At 41.7% G+C, this 27,876-nt stretch overlaps 1 protein-coding gene across 8 annotated transcripts in view; it reads right to left on the bottom strand.

The window, feature by feature from the left end:
- trio (trio Rho guanine nucleotide exchange factor) overlaps window positions 1-27,876 on the bottom strand; it is a 323,028-nt gene that overhangs the window by 112,603 nt on the left and 182,549 nt on the right. For all 8 annotated transcript variants that reach the window (XM_087346228.1, XM_087346225.1, XM_087346223.1 and 5 more), the window contains 14 exons: window positions 24,374-24,707; window positions 23,324-23,506; window positions 21,760-21,879; window positions 21,214-21,405; window positions 19,678-19,981; window positions 18,971-19,209; window positions 18,188-18,333; window positions 17,558-17,725; window positions 16,803-17,049; window positions 15,996-16,220; window positions 14,687-14,947; window positions 14,480-14,581; window positions 13,930-14,069; window positions 12,052-12,151 (listed from right to left, as the gene is read on the bottom strand). In XM_087346228.1, coding sequence (XP_087202354.1) covers window positions 12,052-12,151; window positions 13,930-14,069; window positions 14,480-14,581; window positions 14,687-14,947; window positions 15,996-16,220; window positions 16,803-17,049; window positions 17,558-17,725; window positions 18,188-18,333; window positions 18,971-19,209; window positions 19,678-19,981; window positions 21,214-21,405; window positions 21,760-21,879; window positions 23,324-23,506; window positions 24,374-24,707 — 2,761 coding nt within the window. The remainder of the gene's footprint in view (window positions 1-12,051; window positions 12,152-13,929; window positions 14,070-14,479; window positions 14,582-14,686; window positions 14,948-15,995; window positions 16,221-16,802; window positions 17,050-17,557; window positions 17,726-18,187; window positions 18,334-18,970; window positions 19,210-19,677; window positions 19,982-21,213; window positions 21,406-21,759; window positions 21,880-23,323; window positions 23,507-24,373; window positions 24,708-27,876) is intronic.

Here is a 27,876-nt window from a genome sequence, read left to right on the forward strand (position 1 = left end):
GCAGAAAAAGAGATCATCAAATTAGAAATCTCGCTGAAAACTAAATAAAATACTCCGTTCACTCCATCAACTACAATAAATACTCCTTCATCGTGCCTAAAACATCGGGTTCTGGTTTCAGCAACAGCAGCCCCGAGTAACACGTCGTTACGTAACTTCCAGCGATGTGAAGAGACACAGATGTTCCTACGTATTTTACTTCCCAAATGCACGAAAAGGAAAACTGCTGCCACGACATCTGTATTTGATTATCGCCGTCCCGTCTTCGCGTTTTCTTATTTCACTCGACTTTCGAGTGCACCGACATTTACACTTCCAACGAAAACACCCTTTCAGAACGACAACCCCTCAAAGTCCCTCACTTCAATTTCATTTTCTTAAACCATGATGATGTAGGGTTTTTCGGCGAGTACACTCGTCGGTTGGTCCGAACATTTCTTCAAACATTTGTTCATTTGAATCCCTTTTCTGCAGACAAGAAAACGGAACACGAAGCCCCTCACTCGCTCTGGGAAATGAACCGAATGTTAGGTGGTGCATTCTGTTACCACTATGATGTAAAGGCTATATTGTCGACGGATGCTGCAAGATCGGCTGGACCACCGCCAAGGAAAGACCCGGCAGTGCCAAGGGTCTGTGTATTGATTCTTCGGGACGCAGTGCTACGGGAACACGGCTGGGACTCGCTTGGCAGAACGCCGACATCGCCCATACTCAACACAGACCCTTGTGACTCAGCTTAGAGCAGTGGTATTCAACCTTTTTTTGTTCGCGTACCCCCCCAGATATAATTTCTCTTCCAACTTTGTACCCCCAAAGTCGTTGGTGTATAATTCAAGTTATACATAGTATATAATATACATATAAAATATATTAAATAAATTATATTACTGATTATTCAGTGTTTATCATAAAATAATATTTTTTTAAATTTCACGTACACCCTAAGATGTCTTCGCGTACCCCCAGATATAATTTCTCTTCAACTATGTACCCCCAAAGTCGTTGGTGTATAATTCAAGTTACACATAGTATATAATATACATATAAAATATATTAAATAAATTACATTACTGATTATTCAGTGTTTATCATAAAATAATATATATTTCTTTAAATTTCACGTACACCCTAAGATGTCTTCGCGTTCCCCAGGTTGAATATCACTGCCTTAGAGCCTCTGTAAACGAAGAACAGGACTGCACTGGTTATTGAACTGTGGGGTCAACTAATGTCTAAAATTATTATTCCATTTACGTGAATAATAAAAACAGTTGTTTCAGGCGAATTATCGAACTGCCGGTTGATGAAGCACATACCTCTGAAACGTCGGTCAACTTCTACCAGACTACACTGCACAAAATCCCAGAAGGCGGTCCCCTTCATCCCCGCCTTTTAATAACATAGACGTTCATTTCGTATTCACAAAATCCCAATATTCATCCCTAACCATATACATCCAGTTCAAACCCGCAATTTTTATTCCATCCAAGCCTTGGTTTCCCGAATGGCGTCTTCCCCTCAAATGTTACGACTAATATCTGACACACACTTGTAGGAGAATGTTGTGGTTCCCATAAAGTTCTATCAGCTTACACAAAGCAGTTGCATACATAGAAAATGGGCGAAGCCGCCGGGAACGTTGCATTTGGTAACACACATTCATCTTAAAAGCTCATTTGTCACTAATTCACCGCTTATCAAACAATTCCAATACAATTACCATCAATTAACTGTCAAAACATTGAACAAATCAATACACGGCTTAAAAGTGAATGCTTAACCTAAACTGCATTTCGTCAACGCAAAATTTAATGGTTGAATCGTCACGACTCGGTCGTTAGAGCCTCGGTTGTAATAACGGGGTAAACCATAAGACGATTTAACACTAAGGAAGTGCACGGAGAGGGTAAGAGGGCCCCGTAATTAGAATTCTTTTGACGCGTCGGGGTCTGAATAGCTCTGTCTTGTCATTGTAATGAAACGCACGGGAGTGCAATAAATTACCGTTTGTGACGTGAACACAACATTTGTGGGGTTTCAGATAAGCGATATCTCTGACAGAACGACTACATGTTAAGAGCGGGTTACCCGCGAGTACAGTCGGCACACTACTAGAATGGACATCACGTAAAATATGTGAGTCACTGCAGCAATGAGAACTCCTGAAATCTGAGAGAGTGAAGTCCGGTAACGGCTGTGGCCAGGGATCTCCCCAATCAGGTACTCCGTCACGTGACGACTGAAATGTGCGGATTCCCCGTCACGCTGGAAGTCCATCTGTAATTGAGTTCTGCGCCGTTCAGACATATTTAATTTATATCCATAGCTCAGTAACCGTTGAGAATCGTACTAATGTTCATACGAGGTGCGATCGGAAAGTTTCCAGACTGTGTCAATAGAGGGCGAACCGGATGTCGTACGAGCTTCTGCCTTTAGGGGGTGCGGCCTACATTCATAGTGAATCAGTGTGCCAGCCGGCATCATCGAATTAGCTTTTGTTTCTTAGTTACGAGCGTTTTGGTAGTGCATAACACCGACCCTCCTGCGATTTCGGAATGGCGTGTGCATCAAATTTTGCCAAAGACTCGCCAAAACGGCTACGGAAACCTATGAAATGCTAAAGCAAGCATTTGGGGAGTCCGCAATGGGTCGTGCACAAACATTTGTGTGGCATTCACGTTTTAAAAATGGCCGAACCTCTGTCGATGATGACGAGCGTTCTGGACGACCATCTTCGAGCACAACGCCCGAAAATGTTACGAAGATTCGGCAGGCCATTCACGAAGATCGACGTCGTACCATCAACGACTTGTGCGACATTGTTGGGATAGGCTATGGAACCTGCCAGCTGATTCTAAAGGAAGAACTCCACATGCGACGCATCCTGTCTGAGGACCAGAAGCAGAATCGACTTCTCGTTTGTCAGGAGCTCAAAGATCTTGCAAGAACCGACCCCAACTTCCTTTCTAAGCTCCGTGTGACTTCTTCCTCTTCCCAAAGATGAAAATTCAGCTAAAGGGAAGGAGATTTGAGACGATAGAAGAGATTCAGGCAGAATCGCAGATGGTGCTTGACAGGCTGACAAAGAAAGATTTCCAGGGATGCTTCCAGGCTTGGCAGCGGCGCTGGGATCGTTGTGTTCACTCCCAGGGGAACTACTTCGAGGGTGATGGATGAATTTAATACCTGAGATAAGTGTACGGGTTTTTATACGCGCAGTCTTGAAACTTTCCGATCGCACCTCGTATGTGACATTTCTGACCGGGAACATAATCAGGAATGGTATTCCGAAGAGCCGACATCGAGGCACCGAATACTCTGTCGTGTCTTACAGGAATCGAAGTCATAACAGACTAAAATACGAGATTACGAATCACAGTAATAACAGAAGCGACGGAAATCTGATTTTCATACCCTCGTTCTCTCTTCGTTAATTAGTACATGCTAACTCGTGACGTAACAAAGTTTCGAAACAAACAGCTAATTTGTGTCACACATATTCTAAATCTCGGCACCAGGACTGTCGCATTTCAAATTATAAATTACATCAGAATTTACGTCTGATGCTTCAAATCAAAACATTCATCAAATTATTACACGCAAGACCACATTCTAAACTTCGTGTGCAGTTCGATTCAGGTTTCAGTTAAAACTGAGAGTTGTTATAAAACTTATGAAATTCAGCGTGTAACATTACTAATCCAAGCTAATGCTGTCACTTAACATAACTATTAAAACATCTTGACAGGCGAGGATTTGTAGGTTTCCATATGCGTTATCCTGTAACATACAATGGTCTTACACCAACGCAAACCTTTCTCGAGAGAGAACAGACACAAAAAGTTATGAAAAGAGATGAGTACACGTCTTGTGACAAACTTGCTTTATAACATGATTACCGTCGAAGCGAGCAACACAGTTTCCCACTGTCGTGCCTTATTTATTTATTTAGTGTTCTGTCTGACGACAGGTCCATATGAACAGGATCCTTCCATCCTTTTCTCGGACTGGGACCTGTTCATATGCGTTCTTGGCAGATGATCCAGAAGTGGTTTGCCATTGCCTTCTTCTGTGTGTGAATGGGATGCCACGGAGAAACCGGGGAAGCCCCCGGAGGAAAACTCCGTGTTGCCTAGACCACGGCCTTGCCCAACACAAGTTATAAATACGGGCACCGCCGGGAATCGAACCCGAGACCTCAGGATTACAAGGCCAGCGTTCTAACACGTAGTTCCAGGTTAAAATATGTGAGTATGAATTTCAATACGAGACTTTATATTTCCATGTGCAAATTTAAACAAACATATAAAAAAATAACAAAAACAAACAACATAAAACTTTAACAACACGAGTTTCGTATGCTCTCTGACTTGAAAGTTTATACAGAGGCATAGTTTTGTCTATGATATTCAACGATAAGTCTGTGTGTCGAATGATCAGGCGTATGATAAACTTTCGGACACGAAATATTTAAATGACCTTGGAATAAAGAATTTAAAGTTACAGAAGCCAGTGCTTCAGGCTGATGTTACAGGACAGTATACCACGTACACATAATTAGAGACGGGTGGACACCGTTCATAGCCTTTCCCCTCACCCCATCCATAACCAACGGTTGGCATCGATTTCCTTCCTACTGGAATATCTACGCAGCTGAGTCAGTGTAGTGGCAATTCGGTTCATCAGGTTCGATTCAAGGCAGAGAGGCAACAATTCTCTTGTCGTCACTACTGCGTTCAGAAAGGCTCTCGGATCCAACCAGCCTCCTACCCAATTCGTACCAGAGGCGCCTTCCCCGCGGCTAAACGCGGCCGACGAGTACAGCTGATTACTCACATCCATCTGATGCCAAGGTCAGAAAAGCTCCATACGTGTTCATGGAGTGATGCCTAACTGTCAGGGCAAGACGGAAGCTCACGTGTGTAAAGTTCTATTCTATCCATTCAGATATCGTTCGGAATTTATGACACTATTTGCGTTAACAAACACACGGCAGTAAATTAGTTGTATTCATAATTATACCCCATTCACAGAACATTACTTCATTTACAAATATCGGAGTTAAAAAACGTATATATATATATATATATATATATATATAAATATTTTACATTATATAGGATACTATGCGCCACATGAAATTAAGCCTGTACTATTAAATGACGCACGTCTGCATACACGAGTATAAAAAAATCAGAAAATTGAGCGTGTATTTATACCAACATTTACATGGTGGATATTACTGCTATAAACTGCAATGAAATAATAATTTATTCAACTCCTGACCAAAAATCATTCTTTAGAAGCTAATGGTCGCTCAGCTAGTAACCGCCATTTACGAAACCCGAAGGATCATTGCCGAGTTCACAACAGCCAGCTACCAGTCTCTATCCTAAGCCAGGTAAAACCACTTCAAACTCTCCCATCCTATTAAATACCCATTTTAATATTATCCTCCCACCTACGTATGTCTTCCAACTGGTATCGTCCCTTCATGCTTTGCAACTAAAAGTTTTTAGGCATCAGAATTTGTCACCACATACCAATAGCATGTTATTAAGAGTACGAGTGGTGATCGAGACAGCAAGAACCTCTGAAACGTCGGTAGACTTCTACCAGACTACATGCCGTAATACCGCTGAAGACATTAATCTTCATACTCGCTGCCCTGAGAACCTGACAGCTCACATGGAATCCCATTTTACGAGGCGCAGTTCTCAATACGCTCTGTTCCTTTAAAGGTCAGCTGAAGTAGCGTTCCAAAATCATCCCTTTTGAATATTTACACGTAAAATACAACGTACAATTTTAGATGTCAAACAAAACATAGTTTCTCGATTCAATGCCACGGAACCCTGTCCAATCACCTCTCCGCCAATTACAGTAAACTAATGAAAACTGCAAATTCAATACATCCCGTTTATGAACTCAGAACACGAGGGCGAGTTTCTTATTATTCAGCACACGAATGCTTGCATGTGACTGTGCAGAACGCGACTAGATTATGGGGAGAGGGCATCAGTTACTTTGCCCGACTGAATTCTCAATCCGAACAAGCATCTCGGTGCAGACACAAACCAAAATTGTCTTGTTCGAAAGACTGAAGAACAAGGAGGACACGAAAGTGTGTGTGTGTGTGTGGGGGGGGGGGAACTTATAACACGACTGAATCACAAAACGAAACGTGTTTCTGAACACAGACAGCGTGAAGATTTGAGAAATGAACAATTCCTACACCAATCACAGCGATCGCCTTGATGATGGAATCAGCAAATACAGCAATAAGCCCGAACGTCGTGGGAGGTCCCAAAGTTGAAATCTCGACTATTCTGACTGGGTTTTTTCCGTGATTTTCCTCAGTCCCTCCAGGCAGATGCTGGGATAGTACCTTGAATTAGGTCATCGCCCTGATGACGGAGGCAGTATGACCTCTGAAACGTTGGTAAACATCGACCAGACTACACAGCGCAACAACCCAGAAGACAGAAATCTTCATACTCATCGCCCTGATGACGGAGGCAGTATGACCTCTGAAACGTTGGTAAACATCGACCAGACTACACAGCGCAACAACCCAGAAGACAGAAATCTTCATACTCATCGCCCTGAAGACGGAGGCAGTATGACCTCTGAAACGTTGGTTAACATCGACCAGACTACACAGCGCAATAACCCAGAAGACAGAAATCTTCATATTCACCGCTGTGAGAACCTCAAGTCTTACAAAAATATTTCTGTTGTTAAATCACAAATATTGAACGGACGAAGCATTTCACAGAAATAAATAATAATCACATACAATTACTATATTACATTAATATTAATACCATCACACTTAAGAACATTCCTATGGAGTTCCCTCAACCCTCTGAAGCGAAGTCATTACGACATAAACCACTTGCTTTAACATTCAATTACAATTCACTTTTCCCACAGAGTGTATTTATCGATTTCGTATCATTCACTGAATAAGCAATGAACATTTCCTTCCACAGCCGCCAACAACCGAGCTATTATAATAGACTTGTGTTTTCTCTGAGGCAAGGATTTTAATTTTGTAAATAGTATTCAGATGGAGCTTCGTGCGTCAAAGGGTTAATGATAATAGTGGATAAACAAACCGAAGCATTATTCCTTGCCATTATCAAACAAGGAAAACAGTGCAGATCCCACCCAGATACTAAATTACTGGAATGTAAATACTGCATGATAGAATCCCACATCGCCAGTGCAAAGAGACGAGACTAGACTCCATGCACCGATAATTTATCAGCCCTGCAAACTATTACTATACCCCATCACAAGTTTAGTTCTATTTACACAAACACACAGCTTCCCTGTTCTGAAGACTTTATGTCCACGCTGCTAGCTAGAGACGTCAGACTTGCCTGCTGACTGAGGCACTCAGACATACGCGAAAGAAACCAAAAATGTTTAAAAACTCGTTTATTATTATTATTATTATTAGTGTTCTGTCTGACGACAGGTCCATATGAACAGGATCCGTCCATCCTTTTCTCGGACTGGGACCTGTTCATATACGTTCTTGGCAGATGATCCAGAAGTGGTTTGCCATTGCCTTCTTCTGTGTGTGAATGGAGTACTTGTTGGGATGCCACGGAGGAAAACTCCGTGTTGCCTAGACCACGGCCTTACCCAACACAAGTTATAAACTCGGGCACCGCCGTGAATCGAACCCGAGACCCCAGGATTACAAGGCCAGCGTTCTAACCGCTAGACCACCTCATCTTATTATTATTTAGTGTTCTGTCTGACGACAGGTCCATATGAACAGGATCCTTCCATCCTTTTCTCGGACTGGGACCTGTTCATATACGTTCTTGGCAGATGATCCAGAAGTGGTTTGCCATTGCCTTCTTCTGTGTGTGAATGGAGTACTTGTTGGGATGCCACGGAGGAAAACTCCGTGTTGCCTAGACCACGGCCTTACCCAACACAAGTTATAAACTCGGGCACCGCCGTGAATCGAACCCGAGACCCCAGGATTACAAGGCCAGCGTTCTAACCGCTAGACAAGTTAACTAAAAATAATAAGTAACACAAAACATTACTCAACTCTGCGATACAAGATAATAAAAGATTCATCTCCACGTGCTCTAGTTCTTGTTTTGTCAGGTATGAGAAAATCGCCCTGATGATGGAGGCAGCAAGAACCTCCGAAACGTCGGTGAACTTCTAAAAGACTACACGGCGCTACAACACATTCAAACTCTCAGCCCTGAGAACCTCAGATCATACCTAAAAACACTGTCGGTTAGGCAGTTCTACCTGAATTTTGATGGCTTCGTTCTGGACCAGAAAACGTTTTCTTCTGACTCTCTGTCTCAACACTGCATAAACTTAACACCAATAACGAGCGTAATTAAAATTAAAAGTCGTAAGCGGAAAAACTCGAAACATTCGTTTATTTCCTTTGATGCTAAATGGAATTTTCAACTTGTTAAAATACATTCGCGTGTGCGACTTGCACAATCTGTTCCCATGCCAACCCACTGGGTACACCGTTGACTTCAGATCTGTATTAAGCCTATTCCAACGCAGAACTTCGCAACTTCCATCGGTTGCTGAACAAAGACAGGGGTGCCTGGTTTTTAAAGCCTTGCTCGATATTTGTAGTTATAACACCATTAATAATGATTATAATAATAATAATAATTCAAGCAAAAATAATTCCAGTAGTTATAGGGGCAACAGGAACTGTCTCCAGGTCGCTCAGGAAATATTTGGCCAACATCCCGGGCGAACACGACGTCAGGGAACTTCAGAAAACTGCAATTTTGGGAACTTCATACATCATTCGAAAGATGCTGTCGTAAAATAAAATAATATAATACATGTAATACATATTAAAAACAAAATGTATCCCGGAAATACCTGCTGCCCTATGTACCTTAGGGACAAGGTCTGTCTCGGGCACATGAAAGTACATACCCCATAAAGTGGTGAAGAGATGGGATAATAATAATAATAATAACTACTACACGAAACAGTCATTCTTAAGAAGGTTCTTGTAAGGCCGTTGCTCAAAACAGTTGCGCAAAAACTGTGCATAAGCGAACATGATGAATCCACGACTAGAGCCTGTGTTCATTCTAGAACACTACTTGGAATCAAAATCGTCTGCTTCCGTTCGTGAACAATTTAGAAATTCGTATCCTCACAAGACAGCACCGAACAAGGCAACAACACACCGACTGGAGACAGTGTTTACGGCGTCGGACAGCGTCGGCTCCGAAACGTCGAAGAACGCCAAAGAAAACTCATTTGTCTTGTTATATTGACGTCATCATGGTTTACAAATAATGGAAGAATGTTTGCAACCCCCGCGTTCGGGATTACTAAATTCCTGGACTCTGTCCGTCGCCTAGTATTCCAAAGAACACGACGTTTCGGAAACTGGGTCTGTTTCCGTCCTCAGGGTCAAATGGGGAAAGGGGCACTTACTCAGAAAGCGCTAACCTCGGTCACTGGAGCCCCTTTACACCTGAGGACAGAAAAGACCCAGTTTCCGAAACGTCGTGTTCTTCGGAATACCGGGCGACGGACAGAGTCCAGGAATTTAGTAATCCCAAGTGTAACAAATCGTCATAACCATTTAAAATTACCCCCTGCGTTACTCAGCAACCGAATAACATTTTAAGAACATTCCTCCCATCTACACCCAGGCCTCTGAAGTTAAGAACAAAAATATATTTAAGTCTATGCATTACTATTCAAGTTTTTTTCAAAATGCGGAACTGACCGACACGTACCGATGAATCGAAACCCTTTGACAGCCCAGCACAGACAACCAATGGTCGGGTAAGGCAATGAGTGACAGAGGCACTCATTTCTCATAGAGATGCCATTGATTTTCTACTGGAATCTTCAAGGCAGTGTCACGTGGCCAGTAACCACAAAGGATAATGAAAGTAACAAAACACAAAAATGTATGAGAAAACACGACCACATAAAACTCAAAGATGAAACAAAATTATGATGACAAATGACTGGAACAGTATCGCCCTTTCATTGGTTGAATTTCTGGATAAATTATTTTTCTAGCATCGATGACTTTCAAAAGAAGATACATTTTCGAAATCACGTTAACTTCGATGTATCAAAACACACTTCCAGATTAATTTGGAACAACTGAACCAACACGGACATGGTTTATTTTTCGGACAGAAAATCTGTTTTTGTGATAGTAGTGCTGAGAGTAAGTTGGAGGAGGAATATTTTCATGACAATCTATATTTGGGAGCAGATAGATATTTCCTTCTAAATGGCATCGGTTTATTTTTCATCCATAAAGTGTTCAGTTCGAAGCTCTGTTTTAACAAGTCATCATATGGATTTTTTCTCAGCGCTGCTTAGATTCGGCACGTGACACGAATCTCGGAACAGGCATCAAGAAGGCTGTGAAACGGAACCGCCGCTGAGAACGGGCAACCCTCTAAGCGTTGGTGTCGGAGAAGTTGCCGAAGAACCCGGCGTTCTACCCTGCCCGGTGTCTCGTGACACGTAATAAGAGAGAGACTGGTTTCTGAGTTATTTATTACATTTGCAAGTTCCTTATCCTACAAACATTCCTATGCGGTCAAACACTTAATGCCTTCCGTTTTGAATCAATAATACTGTTAACATATTCAATATGGATTAATACAACGCGAAGGTTAAAGGTCTTACTTTGCTTTTTATAGAACTGTGTTTTATTGAACACTGTACCGAATAACGAGGTCGTCGTATGTGATATGAAAAGATGACACTGAAATTAATCTTACAGAGAGATGCGGATTGAATTCAACTGGTTCAGAAAAAAAACCCAAATACGTTAGAACAACCGTTCATTTACACAACAGAACAGTCGTAGACAATCTGAGTGTACCAGGGAGTTAGAATGTGCGAGAACACGGCACATACGTGCGACTTTCACAGAACACAAAGACGCTTTCACAAACAGGTGATAATTCTGAGGTTCTCAAGGGCAGTTAGCTGGACGTAAATAAGTTTCTGCGGCCTTGGTTTCAAGGAACTTAAGTCGCCTGAAAGGGACATTAGAAATACCCCGTTATCTTGGCAAAGAAATGTAAATATTCCACAGTTTCGGTATCAGAGAACCATTCTTGAAGCTGATTCTCGTCCTGTTTCCCAGAATAGTTCCGGGATCATTGATGTTCCATATCGATTGATCGATTTACATTCCGAAATGTAAATCGATCAATCGATATGGAACATCAATGATATTTTATTATCTTAATTATAAGAAATTTTAACTATTTTAAATATTGTGATAAGACGGATTAAAATAAATAATTGTTACCAATAAAACAAAAAAAGTAAATTTCCCACCCAAACACTTATTTTACTTACCACTTACACCGCATATTAAAGAGTTATCTGTGAATATTACTATGAGAATTTCACATAAGCTGCAACTTAATCTTCCATTTATGTATCGACGCAGTAGCGACACGAGAAGAAAACGCATAATCCATCATGCATCAGGTGCAAAAATGGAGAAATTTGGTTTTAACCGAGCCCGAAGATCTCTTAATTGCGCAGCAATAAAGTTAATGGATCAACAGCATGTATTTTGGCACTCAGACATTTATACAACAGAACACAAGACCTGTTACGTCATGAAATTTCTGAATCCACTTCAGTATCGGTAACAAAATAAAGGGAAATGTCAGCCATCGCTATAATCCATGTGATAAATGGGCAATTGTCAAGCTAAAACAATCTTGTATAATGACAAAAAATTACTCAAAAGCTATAATAAAAATATGTTACATTAAAATATAAAATGTAATATACTTAATTCAGGGTCCGCATTGGCCGCGCGGTCTGGGACCGTGGGTTCGAATCTCACTCAAGCCATGGATGTCATTCATTTCTTTTTGGTGAACCTCAGAGCGTCCGAGTTCTACGACGTTCTTTTCTAGTCGATAACTCAATCGCCTAACGTGAAATTCTGCACTAGTCATAATGCCAAGGACTGATTAAGAATTACACGAGTCTCAATGAAAGGTGTGTACTCCCTACCTTGTCGGAGTCGGTGGTGTTGCCCGAGCCGAAGGACGCCAAAGAACCACGGTCCAGGTTTTCCACACTCTCGTCCAGCGACGCAGAATCATCCATATCCCTAAAAGAGGACAAATTTGGGTGCTTCAGATAAAACATCTTCTTCTTCTTTATTACGCCGCCTCCTTTACAGGAAGTTGGCGACATTATGAACAGGATCCTTCCATCCTTTTCTCGGACTGGGACCTGTTCATATACGTTCTTGGCAGATGATCCAGAAGTGGTTTGCCATTGCCTTCTTCTGTGTGTGAATAGAGTAACTGTTGGGATGCCACGGAGGAAAACTCCGTGTTGCCTAGACCACGGCCTTGCCCAACACAAGTTATAAATTCGGGCACCGTCGGGAATCGAACCCGAGACCCCAAGATTACAAGGCCAGCGTTCTAACCGCTAGACCACCTCATCTTATTATTATTTAGTGTTCTGTCTGACGACAGGTCCATATGAACAGGATCCTTCCATCCTTTTCTCGGACTGGGACCTGTTCATATACGTTCTTGGCAGATGATCCAGAAGTGGTTTGCCATTGCCTTCTTCTGTGTGTGAATGGAGTAATTGTTGGGATGCCACGGAGGAAAACTCCGTGTTGCCTAGACCACGGCCTTGCCCAACACAAGTTATAAATTCCGGCACCGCCGGGAATCGAACCCTAGACCCCAGGATTACAAGGCCAGCGTTCTAACCGCTAGACCACCTCATCTTATTATTATTTAGTGTTCTGTCTGACGACAGGTCCATATGAACAGGATCCTTCCATCCTTTTCTCGGACTGGGACCTGTTCATATACGTTCTTGGCAGATGATCCAGAAGTGGTTTGCCATTGCCTTCTTCTGTGTGTGAATGGAGTAATTGTTGGGATGCCACGGAGGAAAACTCCGTGTTGCCTAGACCACGGCCTTGCCCAACACAAGTTATAAATTCCGGCACCGCCGGGAATCGAACCCTAGACCCCAGGATTACAAGGCCAGCGTTCTAACCGCTAGACCACCTCATCTTATTATTATTTAGTGTTCTGTCTGACGACAGGTCCATATGAACAGGATCCTTCCATCCTTTTCTCGGACTGGGACCTGTTCATATACGTTCTTGGCAGATGATCCAGAAGTGGTTTGCCATTGCCTTCTTCTGTGTGTGAATGGAGTAATTGTTGGGATGCCACGGAGGAAAACTCTGTGTTGCCTAGACCACGGCCTTGCCCAACACAAGTTATAAATTCGGGCACCGCCGGGAATCAAACCCGAGACCCCAGTATTACAAGGCCAGCGTTCTAACCGCTAGACCACCGTGACGGTCATTGATCAGCATACTAGTTTATAATTCAAAGGATTCCATAAAAACCTGGGAGGTGCGACTCCTTATTTCCATTAAGCTGTTCAGCACCTAATTCTGCCAGCAGTAATTAGATCATATCATCCAAGGTTATACGGCACACAACATAATGACTTTCATCCCTTCTCTCGCCTCCTCTCCGATGTCTCGATACTGACGAGGTTATTACGGCACCATAATGAGCCAGGCAACTCAAACGAGTTTCACGCAGACTATCTCAACTTCGTAAAGAACTTTTGAAACAAGTGAATGGTGAACTCCTCAAAAACAGACTCCGTGGTTTCGAGACAGAGTAAATACAAGAAATCGCAAGTGAGGGCAGCGAGGATCTGGGTCAAGATTTGAACCTGGGACTTCCCAAATATAGAGCAAATAAAGAATATATATATATCTCTTAGATGGCAATTGAACGCGTTCCGCGGCTACACGCATCTAAAGTTAAGGAAAATGTAATTATGTATGGCTTTGGATAAACACGCACTTCATAATTCCTACTTAAGGAGGCCTACCTGCTGGAGCGCTGACTGCCAGCCTTCAGTTTAGCCGGACTCTTTGGCATACTGAGCGGCAGTGCTGTACTGAAGTACGTCTCTTGGATAACTTCACGCAGCTTCTTCACCCACGTCTGCTTTCCGTCAAGAGACGATGCCTAGAAAAATAAGTCGTTCAGTGCCTGAAATGTGGTCCTGATACCTACAAAACTTCCAGAACGACGAATAAAAACATCAGCAAACAATTTTTTATCAATTAGTCAGTATTTAAATTTATATCACAGAGGACGTGCGGGTGCCGACTAGATTCAACTGCCCTAGGTTGGAATTCTGAATGGGATAATGGACATTTCAGACACTTTAAACTGAAATTCCTAATTCTGACTGAAACTGACAATCACGCACCTAAGACGACGGCGCGACAATAAAATAATTCACCAGTAAGAAAAATTGCTTTTTCACAACATATTAAAATGACAGAATGAAATAGAAGCTGTGCATTTCAAGGTCTCTCAATCAAAGACTTCAAATAAAATGATTAATTGTACAATTTTAACTCGGAACTAACCTTCAGTACAATTCTGTAATCGGAAATGGGGGCTCTCCCAGTCCAAACGGCAAACTTACATTCATCACCCTCAATGTGTTCAGTAACGCCCAGCTCAGATGTCTGCGGAAGAAACAGAAATAAATAAATAAATATTTATTACAACTGCTAATGCTAAAGAACTGTTTGTTCCTGTAAATAAATAAGTACGATATTTCCAGAACTTACCATAAGTTTGTTCTTGTAAAGATACTTGGCTTTGCCACTTGAATCCTTGACCTCTTTACTGAACAGAAGATAAAGTTCAAAGAGGAAGATATGTCGCTCGCGACCCTTCCGAATTATCTGTTTCGGATCCCACACGTGGAATGTATCTTGCAGGATAACTTCCCCCAGTTTGTCGAGAGTCACATCACAGCCATCCAGCAGTGAAAGATGCATCGCGTCATTTGCTTTCTTCGGTACATTTAGCATTACTTCCAGGCCATCCTGCAAAACGAGTACTGTTATTTAAACCACCTTCGGCGAATTCTTTCGGCTCTTTATCGCGCAAACTTTTGTATTCATAATAAAATTGTGATATGAAAGAACAGTTATTAGGTTAATGAAGAATGATTACACCCAAGATTTCTAGTACCTTCAGATCCACAGATTTTATGAAACCTGATATGAGGAATTGATACCATGTAGAAGTTTAATTCACATTAATTCATTTAAAGGGCCATTTTACTGAAAGGCCTAAATTATCTTTAATATCTCATAAAATTCTGCCAACTTGTTGCTGCAGTACACTACCCCCCACTTAATGGTACCTGCACCTTGTCATGGTGGTGGGGCTCGAGTACCTCAGTGACCCCAAGAGCTACTGGTAGGGCCTCCCTAGCCAGATTGGTCGAGGGGGAGAGGTCAGACTAAGACAGGTACCCTGGTCCTCCAGGTTGGGGGTTGGTCGCAAGGCTAACAACCTCGCACCGTAAAAAGGAAGATGTTTCGAGACCTCGATCAAAGCCTCGGACAGACGGACCTAACAGAGGACCGAATGGAAGAGGAGAATTGAGGAGGTCGTGGACCGAATACGGACCGGAGAGCCATAGAAGAAGTACACATTAAATTAATTAAATTAAATCCGTGGCGAAACAGCTCCAGAGAGCCAAAGCCGACTAGCTTGACTGCTGGCCTCACGTTCACATGCCTAAGCAGAGGTGAACGATCATCCAACCAGATACAGAGTGACGTGTGGTCAGCACGACGAACCCCCAGCCATTGCTAGCTTTCCCGACCGGACTACGCTACCCAATTTCCTCACGATGCTGGGTTGGCACCGGTCCCATACACCGGTCGAAAGCTCATGAGAAAATTTCTTCTCCCCCGAGACTCGAACCAGCGCGCATTCCGTATCGCCGGTCCGAAGCATGACGCCTCAGACCGCGCGGCTACGGCGCGGGACAGAAGAAGTACACTATCACCTTTAATACTAAAATAGAAGACAGTCAAGGAAGCTTAAACAAAAGCCGCTAGAAAGAGAAAATCAACTCACTTTTATTTCACCCTGTCCCTCTTCACAGCAGGACTGAAGATCCTTAAGCAGCAGTTGATACTTGGTGATGCGCTGAACAGGCTTTATAAGATACGCTGCAATCGGGTGCTCTACCTTGTGCTTCTTCTGAAGCTCCTCAAAAAAAGAGCCTCCATGTTGCACCAGCAAAGAGTTTGATTCAGGCTTGTTCTTACAGTATTTTACGTACATGTCAAACTTCTGCGCCTGCGCAAACGACACGATGAAAATGCTGTTAAATAATGTCAATGTTTGTTGGTCTGTATTTTAATCAAGAGTGATACGAAAATGGGAACACATGTTCACTACTTTTGGCATAAATTTGGGCATTTATCTCTGACCCAGCACTTGGTTCATCTTAGCGAAAACAAAGTTTATAGTTATATTATGTCATTTAATTATAAATAATCAGTTTTACACTTAGTGTCACTATTTTTCTACACAATGCGATTTAGACCAAGTTCATTTGCTTATCTAGTGTTTTTGAAGATCACTTTCCAGTCCTGAAAGAAATTAATGCTTTAAAAATAAGAGCTTCAGACCTGAAATTATTAAATCACGGTACTTTTACATATGAAATAATGACGCTCAGTAGTGGTCAGTAATCAAAACATAACATCAGATGTGTCATCATCACCCACTAAAATTTAAAACAAGGTCGATCAGCTACCTTCATCACAATCCTCCACAAGAACAGCCCTTGTGCGCGTAAAAGTTATCTAAGACATACATATTCATGAAAACACATAATTACCAATTATGTCCCTTGGTCGATATGTGCGCACTTACCCAAGTAACAAAACAATGACCAACGTCCTCCGGCATAGTCTCATATTTCTCCAATTCCCGGAGGAAAACGTCGTTGTGAAAATCATATATCTCCTCCATGTTGCCAAATATGACATCCTCCTTTCCCTGCAACGGTGCTGGTACATTTGCGCTACCTGAACGCATTTCATCCAAGAAGAATTTTATGCACGTTTCCAGATCCTTCACGTATGTTCGTTCTGTCTGTAAGAGCTCTGCCATAATAAACCTAAACAAAAGAAAGAGTTCCAACTCAGCTGACCCCTTCTGCACTATTAACGTTCACTATTGCTCGATGCTGTCACACTAGATAAATCTCGGATCCCTTGTACGCTAAATTACGAGTTGGAACAGCTCAATCAGTACACTGACTGTTGAAACAAAATGAACAGTAAAATCTTTCCTGTTCAATTCATGTTCTCCTAAGCAATCATTTTCCAATAAATTCTCTTTATGACCAATTTTAGGTCGCTGCTTTTAGTAATGGTGTCGCTTCATCTATAAAACTCCCACATTATATTCATTATGACATATACTTCTAATTACATATTTCCTTTTGAAAGCAGAAACAAAATCATACAAGCACCTACAGATTTTTCAACCCGGTAAATCCCACAATATCAGCAACGGGAGATTAAAATGTGTCAGGTTGTTCCAAGTCCTCCTTATGTCAGATCATATTTCTCAAGTAACAATCTTCAATTTCTGCAAGTGATACAGCAATGTAGAAAACTCACTCTTTTCTACGTGCTGATTTCCTCTTCTCTTCATTCAACTCTTTCAGTTCCTTGTTTGCAGCATCTTTCAACTTAGTTTCCAATAACGGATCTGAATTTCGATCAATCGAGAGATCCTGCCTGCTCTCGCCCTCGGCTTGAATTCCTAATGATCCTTCAAGCTGTGAGCTGCAAAGTAACGACAGAGCATTGACGACCTACAATCCGACTACTCACATAATCATTACTTTGAAAATGGTACAAGTTTGAACAATGAAGTTTGTTTATGTTTACTCCTTAGGATGTCTCATAACGTGATTATGTTAGTATGAGTGTTTAAGTCAAAGAATGAATTAGCAATGCACTCAAAATAATTATTTTGACCGCCACCTACAAGCCAAAAAATGATGCATAATAGCTTCCAGATCTCCTTTTTAACTTGTCTTCCCTATAATGAAAAATGTTCAAAACAAAATATTTTGGACACCAATTAGGAAAATTACACACATTCAAATGTTTCTACGTTGCATTTATTTTTGACACAGCAACCACCAAGAACTCATGATGCTGGTCCCACTCCGATGACAATTTCATAAGTATTTCAACGTGCCGGGGTACAAGCTAAGGCCGCACATCATACGTGGTACTCACCGGTACTTGTCCATTCGAGAGCTGAAGTCTTTGTATCGGTTGTCCACGGCGGCCACCCACTGTTTGATGGTACCAGCATGCGCATGCCCTTTCTCAACAAGACTGTCTGCTAGTTGAATAAGGAGCTTCACGCGCTCTCTAGTTTCCTAAAAGAAGAAATAATAATGTAGAGGCCTACCTACGCCTGCGTCTCCCAGCGTTGTTTTCTCTCGATATTTTCTGACCACAATTTTTCATCAACCTCTGCATGCCACATGTCCAGCCCATTCCAGCATCCTTCATTTGTTCACCTTACTAATACTAACAAACAGCATGAATCTCAATATAAAATCAGTAAACAAACAACTATTAACACTATAAAAAGGACACTATTGCCATACGCGTTTCAACCTCAAGAGGTCATCATCGGTGGCGTCAAGGAAATTAATTCATATAATCAAATGGTTTAAACTGGATTTAGAAATACTTTTGCGTAACACCTTATTTATTTCTAAATCCAGTTTAAATCATTTGATTAAATGAATTAATTTCCTTGACGCCACTGATGATGACCTCTTGAGGTTGAAACGTGTATGGCAGTAGTGTCATTTTATAGTGTTAATAGTGTGTTTGTTTACTTATTTTATATTCTAAATCACTACACGGTATGCAAAGTTTTAAGCATGAATCTCTCCGTTATAAAAATTCCTACATCCTTAACTAACACACTAACATTCTACAGATAAAAAAATTCTATCAAGACATTCACCCATAATCAACAGAATGTACTTGGAAATATAGTACCTTTGCCGTGCCCTTGAACACGTTATGTTCAAACAGAAGAGTTTCCGTCTCCTCCTTGCTCTGACCCACGTTGGTGTGAGTAGACAGATAGATCTCGCCCGTGTCATGGATCCACTCGATTGCCTGCTTGGCCGAACGCTCAAACAGAATGTACTGCTGGCACTGATCGAGCCTCTTCTTGCGTTGTGTCCAGTGCTCCAGCACTCTGTTTTCCTGGCACAACAACTTCTCAAGGATATCTGAAACAGATGAGTATCAAAATGCATGCAGCAAAGTTTGAGATGAAATAAATACGCAGGCAAGATCTCTATTTTATGAACTTAATTTCATGAATTCTATGTAAAAATGTTGTATAACAACCAAATGGACATGACATCTGTGTCCTTCAAAGGATATTGAACAAAATAATATCATAAACATTTCAAACACGTCCGATAAATGTAAATCAATACTGAAATAGATTTGGCTCTGATAAATGGTGCAATATTGAAATTCTACATTTATTTTGTAATGTATAAAGCAGGATAATTTCAAAAGCTTCTGTAAACCTCAGAACATAAAATTCTGCCATGACAGAAAACCTGTTCATAGTAAAATAAGTGTTGGTGTATTTTTATTACGTAACGAAGTATGTATAATAACGTGATAATGCCTTACATAATTTCCTTTTTAGTCAAATACGTATCCAGACCCAAGAACCAACTCACTTTTGACTCTGTTTTCAGAGTTCCGCGTACTAGTTTCCCCTTGATAATTGTAGTATTGAAGACTGCGTCCTGTGTACTTGAGAAAGGTTTCAGCTGTGCGGCGTGCCAGTGTGCAGGCTTTTAGAAATGCCTCTTTCTGTTCCTGGTGTTTGTTGATAAGTTGGGACACCGCCGTTGCTTTATCTGTTCCACTAGACGAGGCATTGCTTCCCAGAGCCCCCATTTTCTCAGCAGGAGTCCCACCACCACACCAGTCTTCATCACGTTTATATTCTCGCTCAAGACTATCCAACACTGAACATACCTGCATAAAAGAATTGACACAGCCAATCAAATGACACTCATGAAGAAGTTAGGAGGAGATTAAATTCTGGAAATGCTTGCTACTTCTCAGTTCAAAATATTTAGTCTTCCCGTCTGATTTCTAAGAACCTGAAAATTAAAGTATACAGAACAATAATCTTGCCTGTTGTTTTGTATGGGTGCGAAACATGGTTTCTCACTCAGAGGGAGGAACACAGATTGCAGGTGTTCGAGAACAAGGTGTTGAGGAGGATATTTGGGCCTAAGAGGGAAGACGATGGGGCGTGGAGAAAACTGCACAATGACGAGCTTAAAAATCTGTACTGCTCCCCCAGCATTTTCAGGAAGATTAAGTCGAGATGGGCTGGGCATTTGGCGCGCATGGATGGGACAAGAGGTGTGCACCGGGTATTGGTTGGGAAACCTGAGGGGAAGAGACCGCTGGAGAGACCTAGACGTAGATGGGAGGATAATCTCAGGCGGGATCTATGGGAGATAGGAGTTGAAGGAGACTGGATTTTGTTGGCCCAGGACAGAGTCCGGTGGAGGGCTTTGGTTAATTCGGTGATGAACCTTTGGGTTCGGTAAGCCATCTAGTTAGTTAGTTAATCAAATGCTACTGAATGGGACTTAATACACAAATTAACATGATCCTTTTCTCACACATGTCTGTGCCAAAGCAAACAGACCAATTTTTTGCGACAAATCTTAATGTTACCAAATTATTTACGTCCAACATCCAACAGAAATTACTCTCTTAAGCACTGTGATGACAAGCAACTCATTTAATCAAAATTACGTTGAACACTATCCATTTCCTGAGGTATAATAAGAAATGTAACATTTCATAAGCTGGTCCCATTCACGCTTTCCAGTATTTCAGTGTCAATATTCTGGTATAACATTTTACTGTATATTACCTGTGCTATTCAAGCCACTGATTACGACTGAATCCAGAACCCACTAAATCCTAAATGTATGCCATCTTGGTTGGCTAGGATTACAAGACGAGAGCAGAAAGAGATACTGAAATGTCGTGTGTATTAAATACGCCTTACTATACAGATGATGTCCAACATTACTGTGGGTATTTCAACACAACGTTAACTCTCCGTATGCTAAAAGCAATTACAAATGCTTATGGGGTTAGGCATACTGAAACAACAAGGTACTGTACTGTCTGTTTTGATCTTGCTTAAATCACCTGTAATCCCAGTATGGAAGATAACTCACCTGTTCAGCCGTCTTATAAAAGTTTATGCTCGCAGTGACCAATTTATGCCTCTCCTCAGCACATGTTACAAGCTGTTGCCACCTCTTTGTAACCTCCTCGGCAATTTCACGGACACTTTGAGGATCATAATGGTTTGCGCTGATCAATGCTTCTGCCCTGTGCTTCACCTGTACTGCTGATGTATGTGTTTTCTGAGATCAAGAAGCAAAACAACATAAGATTAAGATAATTCACCTAAAATACCAGAAAATGTCCTCAAGTGGGTGATCGGCCATGTTTGAATTGCATTATAATCCAACATTTCAGACACTGTCTCTGCTTCCATCATCAGGATTAATATAACGAGTGATCAACCCTGATGACAGAGGCCAAAACAGTCTCCGAAATGTTAAGATACCAATGAGATTTTCACATTACCCTCAAACTCCACATATAAAGATGAACAATCTTATTTGTTTCCGTATTTTTATAACGCAGCTGTAAATTGTGTTCGGCAATCTCAAAATCAAAGCGCATGTTTGGGCATTATGTACACTATACATTACCTCAATAGCAACCTGGAACTGTTCATGCTCCTTCTTAAGCTGCTCCGCATCCTGCAGACAATTTGGGATCGCAAAGCTCGCCATAAGCATTGCTTCGCCATTACGGATCCAACTGATAACCTGAGAAGACATATATTATACACATCAGCAGGATACCAGGACACTTACAGTCAGTCTTACAACAAAAAATATTAGAAACATCAATTAATATGGAATTCCAAACCAATATTGGAGATGTTCATACCAGTATAAAATTCTTTTCAGTCACAGCTGGATGGTTAACACTAATTATTCATATTCCAGAGGTCCCAGACGTAAATATTACTCAGGAGACTGGCTAACCCGTTCGTATTTATCATTCATTAACCATTGTACATCCTATCATTTGACATTAGGGCTGTTTCACACTGTCGACCGGTCGCTGAACGACCACTAGGTAGAAAAGCTAAGTACGAGCTTACACACGAGGGCGACACGACCAGTGGCCGCCGTCGACCAACAAGAAGTGAGCGACGCACAGGAGACCGACGACCACGAGATACATAGATGGCAATCACGCGTTCACATTGCGGGCGACTCAGTCAGCGACCAGAGCTCAGAGCGGTGACATATCCATTGTTTCTTGTTTTCGCCCGTCGTGTTCATGTCACTCAAGTGATCAGTATATCATGCGTTTTGATACTGAAAGATTTATTTCGGCCGTAGAGTCACGAAGAGCCATTTCGGACCTTGCAAATCCAGATTATGTAAACATGGAGTTGAAAGAAGTCAGTGGGAAGAGGTTGTGGAATTGTTTGACAAATTTTATAATTATAGTGATCTCCTCGACGTCCATACTGCTTGACTGCTTCCAAAGTCTGGTCTCCTCGTTTGGTCGCTGATGGTTTTGGTCGTTCAGCGACTGGGTCGCCGGCGACCGGTCGACAGTGTGAAACGGCCCTTATGAACTCTGAGCCACTGAAAATACTGTTAAATAAAATACATAAATCATGTGATGTCAATAATTTTCTCTGCCCCGTGCTTAATGGTGTTTATTACATAAGAAATTGGACTAATGTGACAAATGATGCCGTATCACTACTTTTCAATTGCTCTTTTGGAAAACTTCTAATGTTTCCTTGTAAGTATTCTAAACTTCACCAAAAATGAGGGGGAAGACTTTTAAGGAAGGATTTAACTTCAGCCCATAATGTTATAACCACAAAACTGATACCACATGATCAGGACAATATACCACTGACAAATATTTCAAAACATCACTCGTTTGTGCATGGTGATAACAGCGTAACTACTATACAAATTGCTATCAAACATTCACCAGCCCTAAAACTGGTCTGCCATTTTGTTTATTAGATAGGTATAAGAAGTTAATGGCTCAGAGTCTATGTGAATCCATACAAATACTTGGCAAAGTGATTCAATCTAATATTATTTTGTAATTATATGTCTGAAAGTGGCATCTTCCACACGTGTTCCCACCAAAGTAATGAGTTCGTATAAAAGTCCACACAGTTTAGTCAGAAGTGCGCTCGACAGTGACTATCGATTCCAGGGCGACTGTTACCTGGTTTGCGTCATTTTGAAATTGGCAAAGTTGGACGCACTGCTCCAACTTGACGCGTTTCATTTCGGCCAGGTCCTCCAAGTCCATTTCTCGCTCGTGCAGGAATTCCAGCAACACCTGAACACGTGTCTGTGCAGAGTACTGGCTATCTGCCATCAGAGACATTCCTGACGTCTCAAATGCCTAAAACAATTCATAAACAACATTTTTTGAAGTTTAATTATATTCTCTACAATAAGAATGTTATTATACAGATAAAACCTATGGTGAAAGCCACAGATCATCATCTTGCATCACTTCCATTTAATCTAAGACCACAGATAAAAAGTCTCCCATGATTTTCTTCCACCTGTTCCCTCTCATCTTGCCATCTTCTAGTACATGGCTTGAAAATCTTGTTCAGAGTCACCCATTGTGTTTCTTTGCTTTAAACTGTTATTCCTCTTGTAACTCTTCTTCTGATTTCAATAACAAATTTTTTGATTCCCACTTCTTCTCGAAAGATTTCATTTCTCATTTGACACCGAGAGGAGAAGACGAATATGTCGGAGGAGTGAGTGGGAAGGACAGCAGAGGAAGAAGGGGAAGAGGGAGAGAGGGAGATATGGGAAAGGGTTGAAATGTGATGCTGACAATAATGTCTCATAAGTGAAATTTGGTGTTGGAGAAGAATAGAGAAGATCAGGTGGACGGATCGAGTGACCAACGAAGAAGTATTGAGGAGAGTCAACGAGCAAAGAAACATTCTGCAGGCGATTACACGAAGGAAAGCTAACTGGCTGGGACATATTATGAGAAGGAATGGGTTACTGAGTGATATCATCGAAGGCCAGGTTGAAGGAAAGCGAGGACTAGGAAGAAGATTGATACAGCTAACCGACGACCTTAAACAAGGAAAGAAGATGACGTTCCAGGAATTAAAGCGAGAAGCCGAGAATAGGGAAAACTGGAGAGCTCTTTTTGGGCAGAGCAATGGACCTGTCGTAAGACAGAACACTGAATAAATAAAATAGAAATAAAAGTGACAATGAACAGATCGAGATCACTGACCTGAGCAAGCTCTTGACCCAACTGCAAAACTTGGAATGTGGTATTCTGCATGTGAGAGACACTCTCGTTGTGAAGCCTCAACAACTGCTCCGCCTTCTGAGTGTCACGACTCAGTTCAGTATGCTGCAGCTCCTCGGACCAGAGCTCCAGCTGCGATGACACTTCCAGGGCATCTCGCTCAAACAGCCGTAACCTCAAGCATAAGTCCAGTTTCAGTTTCCGGGTAGCCCAGAGTTCCTGAAGCTCTTCACGCTGCTTGTTGAGCCTGTCTAGTGCAGCCTCCACAGCAGCTACTGACCCTGTAGAGTCCATCTCAGCAGAAACTCCAGCGCTCCTAAAAAAATTACTGCAAATCAGTATTACACTACATCATACCTTCCTTCCATAAGTAAATAACACTCGACGCAGCTCTAGACTTGTCTTCAGGCGACAAGTTGTCTTTATATTGACGGACACTTCATTCCCACCTTTTCAGTTCATCCCCAACTTTAGCGGCAGTGACACGGAGGCAGTATAAACAATGGCACGTACTACTACGTAATTTATTTTGGATTTTGCCCATCGTCCGATGATTTTTTTTAAATTCCTTTAAATATCTCAATGTTTCGAAGCATGGATCTTCCTCTGTTATCAGGTATAAAGGACACGACTACTGTTGGATCAGGCGGACTGATCTGTTCCCAATCTGTGGACCTCGCCCTACCGGATCCAACAAAACAGGTGGATTCTAACAAAATATTCTGACCACGAGATAACTCCCTAATGAAATCCCTGTCCCACTCCACGTATTACATACACACTGATCTCAATCAGATTAGCTTTGAGCGAAGAAAAACAGGTCACCTCTTCACTCTGAATACAAGTGGTCTCAGACATTAAAAAAAAAAAAAAAGGTGTCAACCAATTTCACTAACGCAAACATTTGACATCATGCTTGTACTGAGTTCAGAGGTCCTCATAATAAACCAAGTACAAACGAAATTCTGAGGTGAGTAATCACCGGTAGGTGACCCTCGTTTCTGCTTCATTAGTCTCACAAATTAAACATGTAGCAGGAGAGGAAACAGAACATCTGAAAATAAGGCAGCGTGTCTACAAAAGTCTCTTTCATACCCATTCCAAGCTTCAGTAAACAAATGAAGACAGAAGCCATTTTAAGCCTATTAAAACAAAGATAAAAATGAGAAGAGACTCAGGAAGATCTGAGGTGGGAGAGACGAGAGGAGAGGCTTCTTATTACATTCGACACTAAGTTCTTCTAGAGCGCCTCATTCTTTTTTTGTTTTCCTTGCGATGAAAAAGCAGTCCCACAATCTTAAATAATATCACAAGCCTCTCGAAGGGAATTCAGTAGCAAGATGGTTGGTCGCTATTCAAAGTCTTTCATTCAAGAACATGATAACACGACACTAAGTAAAGAAATCACGAGACGGTAATAAGCCTCTGAGTCTGGAGCATCTGCCTTTAACCCTTTGAAGCCGAAGATCGTCTGAATATTATTTACGAATCCAGACCGTACCGCGAAGAAAACACTTCACTTAACCATTAGAAGTCGAATCAGGCGGTACCACATAAGATTTAACAAAAGAACATCCCGGTCAAAGCCTTAAAGATACCACCCGTTAATTCTTCAGATTTTTATAACGCTGGGTGAGTGTAAGCAGAAGCATACTGGAGGACCTTACAGCCCTATAAAACTGCTATTACCTTTTTATCAAGGTAAACGCAGTGTTCAAAACAAGGAACGGATATGAGCTTCCAACGTGTACATGTACTTAATACGAAAGCGTGCTTTGTATAAATTAATTCCAGCAGTCTATCCCCACCAAGTTACAATGCATCCAGAACCTCCCATTTCTAATCTCCTCCAGAGACAGGGGTTCCATTCTCCTACACGCGTCTTCAAGACGAGATGCCCACGCAATGGGGAAAGGAGAAGCTGACGACTTCATTCACTGTAGTGCAGTAACTACGCACTTTTCGATAACACGAAACTGCAGTTTTAAGTCGATATAAACACGCACAACTCTTAAGCTTTTTCAGCTGCTCGCAGATGAGAGAGAGCAAACGAAACACTTACGGAATCGAAACCAAACGTCACACTGATGTCGGGGAAAACAAAAAAGTTCTGCGATCAGACTCAAGGAAGCTGCCAAATTGCGCTATAAATTTTAAGTAAGAATCGCTCCAGGCAACGCCGACTGAACATCTGCATCTCAGCTTGCCGTGCGGACATTTAACTTCGTCAGGGCTTTGGAAAGAACAATTTGTGTTCTGGGATGTTCCGCCGTGTATTGGGGTGAAAGTTAACGATGTTTCGGAGATGATTAGTGCCTCCATCGTCACTGCCCTCATTACACTCACGGCCGTGAAAACGTTTAATCTCACCAACTGACGTAATCGACCACACTGTTTCTATACAAGGATTATTATTATTATTATTTAGTGTTCTGTCTGACGACAGGTCCATATGAACAGGATCCTTCCATCCTTTTCTCGGACTGGGACCTGTTCATATACGTTCTTGGCAGATGATCCAGAAGTGGTTTGCCATTGCCTTCTTCTGTGTGTGAATGGAGTAATTGTTGGGATGCCACGGAGGAAAACTCCGTGTTGCCTAGACCACGGCCTTGCCCAACACAAGTTATAAATTCGGGCACCGCCGGGAATCGAACCCGAGACCCAAGGATAAGAAAAAGAAAAATACATTCATTTTTGCCCAGTTTTAAGTTTTATACAGTAATTATAACGACACTTGGACCCGAAAGATACAGACAGAAATTTTCCGCAAAGCACGTGTTCGGTGTGTTTTCTATAAGTAAAAAAAAAAGTGTTCACGGAACACTTTTATAATACTATACAACATTCGCTGTTTATTCCAAGAATCAAACCCCACGCGAGATTTAAACTTGGTATTCTTTGTCGGAGATTTAAAATAACAGTTAACAATCACACTTTAAATCAAGGAAACAAGAAATACACTCAAATTTCAATAACAAATAAACTGAGAAAAGCGGGCAGCTAGTTTTGAGTTGATAAATACATCGTCATTCAAATTATGATACACTAAACGGTTACACATAAAGATGGCTGTTTTCTGGGTTGTGGCGCCGTACGAGTTCACCGACGTTTCGGAGGTTCTTGCCGCCTCCATCACCAGGGAGATGAGTACTCCGCGGCGTGAAAACCTCAAATTCTATCAAGTACACAAAGTTCGCAGAAAATGACTTCATACTCTTACACTATAAGATATTCTTGCCGAGACAAATTTCTCGCTAGAAAATCCGTGGTAACGAAGTTACACTTGAATCTAGACGCTACGGAGGACCACACAACTCACTTCACTGCAGTGGTGGAGAGACACCACGTCCCCATTAATCTTCTCAACTTAGCCGGCAAATTACTTGCGCGCTGAACCCCTTTGACCACTTGTAACCGAGTCCAGCCTTGTTAATCCCACTTAATGATATGATCCCGAGGGACTGTGGGGTTACCTCAGAGTG

The sequence above is a fragment of the Zootermopsis nevadensis genome, unplaced genomic scaffold, assembly GCF_977971745.1.
Source record: "Zootermopsis nevadensis isolate Lab colony 2312 unplaced genomic scaffold, Znev_1.0 Znev_ptg000010l, whole genome shotgun sequence".
Lineage (NCBI taxonomy): Eukaryota > Metazoa > Arthropoda > Insecta > Blattodea > Termopsidae > Zootermopsis > Zootermopsis nevadensis.